The 6,000-nt window shown below is 40.6% G+C and overlaps 1 protein-coding gene across 1 annotated transcript in view; it reads left to right on the forward strand.

Annotated features, from left to right (window-relative positions):
• Positions 1–5,061, forward strand: part of LOC126195393 (uncharacterized) — a 104,934-nt gene extending 99,873 nt beyond the window's left edge. Inside the window, exon 9 of the mRNA XM_049933989.1 lies at positions 2,248–5,061. Within this exon, the coding sequence (XP_049789946.1) occupies positions 2,248–2,474 (227 nt within the window). The 3' untranslated portion in view covers positions 2,475–5,061. The remainder of the gene's footprint in view (positions 1–2,247) is intronic.
• The last annotated feature ends 939 nt before the right edge of the window (positions 5,062–6,000 follow it).

Consider the following 6,000-nt stretch of genomic DNA (forward strand, 5'->3'; position numbering starts at 1 on the left):
TCCTTAAGTACACGTACGATATGATTCGCTTAAGATGTTCACCAGCATTATTGTAATCGGACGCTGTTGAGTTCTTTCCCTTTTTCATAGGCTCTGTCTTGTACTGAGGGAACTGTAAAACTGCTGTTCATTACACCACACAGAAATTTTCCCCAAGATCCTCTCCATTTAATTACAATCGTCCATCGACGTTTTTCTGTATATTATACCAAATAAATTAACAAACGACGGAGCTGATCCTCCTTGGTGCACAAAACGGGTTAGAACACTATTGCAGAAACAACGAAACAAACATGCCAAATTTAAACAGACGCAAAATCCCCAAGATTGGCGATCTTTTACAGAAGCTCGCAATTTAGCGCGGACTTCAATGCGAGACGCCTATAACAGTATACACAATGAAACTTTGTATCGAAACCTGGCAGAAAATCCAAAGACATTCTGTTCGTATGTGAAGTATGATAGCGGCAATAAAATATCAACGTCTTCTCTGCGCGATAGCAATGGAGATACTATCGAAGACAGGGCTGCCAAATAAGAGTTACTAAACACAGCCTTCCGAAATGCCTTCACAAAAGAAGACGAAGTAAATATTCCAGAATTCGAATCGATAACAGCTGCCAACATCAGTAACGTAGAAGTAAATATCCTCGGAGTAGTGAAGAAACTCAAATCACGTAATAAAAGCAAGTCTTGTGGTTCAGACCGTATACCAATTAGGTTCCTTTCGCAGTATGCTGATGCATTAGCTCAATACTTAACAATCATATACAACCGTTTCTCGACGAAAGATCCGTTCCCAAAGACTGGAAAGTTGCACCGGTCACACCAATATTCAAGAAAGGTAGTAGCACTAATCCACTAAAGTACAGGCCCACATCGTTAACGTCGCTATGCAGCAGGATTTTAGAACATATATTGTGTTCGAACATTATGAATTACCTAGAAGAAAACGGTCTATTGAGACAGAGTCAACATGGGTTTAAAAACCATCGTTCCTGTGAAACACAACTAGCTCTTTACTCGCATGAAGTTCTGAGTGCTATTGACAAGGGATTTCAGATCGAACGGCTTTTGCCACTGTACTACATAAGCGGCACGTAGTGAAATTGCGTGGTTATGGAATATCGTCTCAGTTATGTGACTGGATTTGTGATTTCCTGTCAGAGAGGTCACAGATCGTAGTAACTGACGGAAAGTCATCGAGTAAAACAGAAGTGATTTCCGGCATTCCCAAAGGTAGTGTTATATGCCCTTTGCTGCTCCTTACCTATACAAACGATTTGGGAGACAATCTGAGCAGCCGTCTTCAGTTGTTTGCAGATGACGCTGTCGTTAATCGACTAATAAAGTCATCAGAAGACCAAAACAAACTGCAAAACGATTTAGAAAAAATATCTGAATGGTCCGAAAAGTGGCAGTTGACCCTAAATAACGGAAAGTGTGAGTTCATCCACATGAGTGTTAAAAGGAACACGTTAAACTTAGGTTACACGATAAATCAGTCTAATCTAAAAGCCGTAAATTCAATTAAATACCTAGGTATTACAATCACGAACAACTGAAATTGGAAAGAACACATAGAAAATGTTGTGGGGAAAGGCTAACCAAAGACTGTGTTTTATTGGCAGGACACTTAAAAAACGTAACAGACCTAAGGTGACCAACTGCACTACGCTTTTCCGCCCTCTTGAAAATACTGCTGCGCGATGAGGGATCCTTACCAGATAGGACTGACGGAGTACATCGAAAAAGTCCAAAGAAAAGCAGCACGTTTTGTATTATAGTTAAATATGGGAGGGAGTGTCACAGAAATGATACAGGATTTGGGCTGGAAACCATTAAAAGAAAGGCGTTTTTCGTTGCGAGGGAATCTTCTCACTAAATTGCAATCACCAACTTTGTCCCCCGAATGCGAAAATATTTTGTTTGCACCGACCTCCATAGGGAGGAACGATCGCCACATTAAAATAAGGGAAATCAGAGCTCGTACGGAAAGATATAGGCGTTCATTCTTTCCGTGCGCTATACGAGATTGGAATAATAGAGAATTGTGAAGGTGGTTCGATGAACCCTCTTCCAGGCACTTAAATGTGATTTGCAGAGTACCCATGTAGATGTCGATGACCTGTAGATGACTTCAGCGTTAGCGAAAACTCTCGTAGTGGTGCTAATGTTGTGTTTTTGATGCCGTGTAGCACAGTGCGGTGACGCACGCGACTGAGCGGCGGTCGGCACTTGTTGCAGGCCTGGAGTTCTACCTGCTGCACATGGTGTACAGCTACAACCGCTACATGCACGACGAGGCGCCCAAGGTGCAGTACTACGACCCGCAGTTGGCGGCCGCCCGCGAGGTGGAGCTGGCGCGCCTGGGCTACCGCGAGGTGCACATCCTGGGCATCCCCATCACCGCGCCCATCACCCCCACCGAAGAGCCCAGCTGGCGGCCAGGCTCGCAAGTGATGATCATCTGAACACGTCTCGCAGCATCGTCACATCCCACTTTCCGCAAGATCTCGCCAGTCTGCTGCCACAACGCATGAGCTGTTTAGACCTCCCGCAGAGACTGTATCTGATTCTGAATCACAATTTTTGGTCTTAAGTTCTGCATTTCTTCCCCACTTTCACTGAGGGTAGATATGTTCCCAGCGAATCTTATCACTGATATCATTTCACTCTGAGTTTGAATACCACTCCTGACCTTTCCTTTTTCCTTCAACGTACAGGTTGATCGTTTCTAATACGAGCGCTTCGTTCTTGTTCTATTTCTATTTTTTCACCACAGCTCAAGTACATTTTATGTATTAGCCGTTTTTCCCTGTAGCTTACACCTGCTTCCCTGATAATATCAACTTATCTGCCATATGTGCTGCCACGCTACGAAAGCTTCACCGCAAATCAACATTCAGCTTCTACCTTCCCTCGCACACACGAAGGGATCTCTCACTTCCACTTACATTTGAGAGACGGCGTTTCGAGAGTTACCAATGTGCAGCAATGTGCAATGGTGTGAAGGTGAGAGAAAAAGAGCGAGAGAGACAGAGCGAGAGACTCTCCTGCTTCGGTAAAATTTTAGCTTTTTTCCAAAAACAAATACAGTAGATTCGGAGGCCGAATGAGTTTTCATCAAACTGTAAAACTGCTTCACTTGAGAAATGGGTACGAATTATGACTGAATATATGACTTAAGATTCAACGGTTCTCCAATGACAACACACTTCACCATCGTAAGGAGTAATTTCCGAAAAGGAAATGACGTTGTGCGTTATCTGGATATTGATTCTCTTACAAGGAGACGGCACGACCGTGGGGCCCGGGATTGGTCCGAAATTTTGTGTGGTGAAAGAGGACTCCTAACACCTCACGTGGTTAAAATATTAGGACGCACTACTCCGAAAATCCCGAGAAAAATCGATCCAAAGTTTCTTAGGTGCCTTATGAGTGTAACATGCTAGTCCACTGCCGAGCCGCCGTCTGGCCTACATGGTTAGCGTTCGGACCCTTACCCAAAAGGTCTCGGGATCGATTCCTCCTCCGGCACTTTTTTTTCTTCTGTTGCTTGCAAAATTGCAGCGTATTGTTACAGGAGAATCGTGAAATCAATTCCCGGGAAGACTGTATAAAAATTAATTCTATAATTCACCATCAGTTATCGTCACCAATATTCCGAGACATGATTCAATATGCCTGGTTTGCCTCAAAATTGTCAGAAACTCAAAACATTTTCGTAAATGTTAATGGGGCATATTTTTGTACCGATTTATTGCAAACGCCCTGTGAGTGTATAAAATCCGCTTTTATATGTTGCGCAAGATGTCGCAAAAATTATTGCTTTGTTTGTTTTTACGATAATTACCACTGCAGTTCTTGTTTATAATTATTATATGTATAAAAATTGAATGTTTCCCAATCTAATTTGTTATTCTGATTAAAAACCCAATGATTCTCCTTATATACTTTACAATGAAAAACGAAAAACCCACCGCCATGAATTGCGTTGTTGGACAAAAAGGAAATAATTTTTATTCAATAATGTAACTAACTTGTTAAAGATAATGTAGGTTTGGGAAACCTTCTGAATAATAGGTGGAATAACAAAAGAAACTGAAAAAAAGTGCCAGAGAAGGAATAGAACCCGAGACCTCTGGCGTAAGAGTCCGAGCCCCTAAACTTCTAGGCCAGGCGGCGGCTCGTCAGTGGACTAACATTTTATACTCATAAGGCACTTAAGAAACTTTGGATCGATTTTCCCAGGATTTTCCGGGTAGTTCGTCCTAATATTTTAACCACGTGAGGTGTTAGGAGTCCTCTTTCACCACACAAAATTTCGGACAAATCCCCGACCCCACGCTCGTGCCGTCTCCTTGTTAGTTCGCGATAGTTGTAATCTTCCTGCAATCTCCAGACGTTTATACTCTATCGAAAGTAAAGTAATACGAGTAAAAGTATCCATAAACGTAGTTCAGATTCCTATGTCAGTATATGTGTAATCTTTTACCCCTTTCATGAGGGCATAGTTCATGTATTCTATAATTGTCAGTATTTCTCATTCATTCGACATTTACCCCACCCTCAGAAAAAAGAATACTTATATCTCGACTTTCCCGACTGATACTGACTTCGAAGCTACATTTCAAAACTAAAACCTTCTCTCTCCTGTACCAGTTAACCTACTCCAGCTCCACACATCGATTTACTAGACATTTTAATAGGACTATCAACCTGTGCTGTTATTTTATGTCTAAGATATGCGTTCTTACTGTTAACAGAGATAAACAAAACAGAGAGAATTTACAGAAAGAAATACGTAAGGCACTGGCAAATGAAGCGATCACTGTGCCTTTGGGTGGTTCTTCAGTCGTTCAGAAAGTGGACACGGGCTCCCAGTCCAGTTTCGAAATATCGTTCTTTTAACAAGAACTGACAACACATTCCTCTGCATTGATATTAATGTCGTTACTACTTCTTTTTAATTCCGTATACTAAAATCGCAAAAGAATTGTATTAAACATTACTGAATTACATATTAAGTACTTTATTACATATTAATTACTTCATTGACTCTCTTTAGTGATTTATTGTCGTATAATGGTATGTTAATTGAAAATTGCCTTTCTTCTTCCATTATAATTATGCATCCGGTATCTTCACTTTTTAATGATATGTTACCATCACGTTTAAAGAATTTATGATGCATTACGCCGGTCATACACATTTTTTTCGCTACTGGTTCGAGCCAACACATTCTTACTTCTTAGGCCAGGAGAGAGTAACATCAACCGGTAATGTAGAGGCATCGCCTTCGATTCTCAGTATCTGTCTCCAAATTACCTATATCAGAATTGTGGTGGCTCGAGAAGTGAGAAGTAATATTTATATTCTTTCGTGAATTGAAATGTAATCTCTAGACTGCCAAATCCAGCTGCGTCTCATGCCAGAAAGTAAATAATGTTGTCAGTTTATACATTATGAATTACACTGCCAACCTTTAAATTGACAATATACAACTGATAGCCACCGTTCACACATCATATCCCGTCTTAGACTTCACGCTTATCGTAATATTTTTCTGCGGAATGTAATGCTGTTTCTCTTTAACTGTAAATTTCTCAAGGTCGGATATAAGGAATTAAGTATAAATTCGAGTCAGCTTCGTCAGTTATTGATAAGTAAATTCAAGAATAACGTTTTCCACTTCTGCGGGACGAAGACACACATTTCTCGCAAACAAGAACATTGTAGCACATGCCTGTGTTAGCGTTGAGCGTTTGCGACGGACGAAGGGATATACCATTATTACAATTAATCAAAAAAATAATATTATCTAACATTGTACTAATACTACAGATTATAATAACAAGATACAATACTATGATTATCCTTGTTTTCACAGCTTTCCTACACTAATATTACATTTGTGAGTATCAGGATTTACTAACAACACGCATTATTTTATACCCGATTGTGCCCGTTTTTTCTTACAGAATGCGTGAAATTTAA

Source organism: Schistocerca nitens, chromosome 1, assembly GCF_023898315.1.
Source record: "Schistocerca nitens isolate TAMUIC-IGC-003100 chromosome 1, iqSchNite1.1, whole genome shotgun sequence".
NCBI lineage: Eukaryota > Metazoa > Arthropoda > Insecta > Orthoptera > Acrididae > Schistocerca > Schistocerca nitens.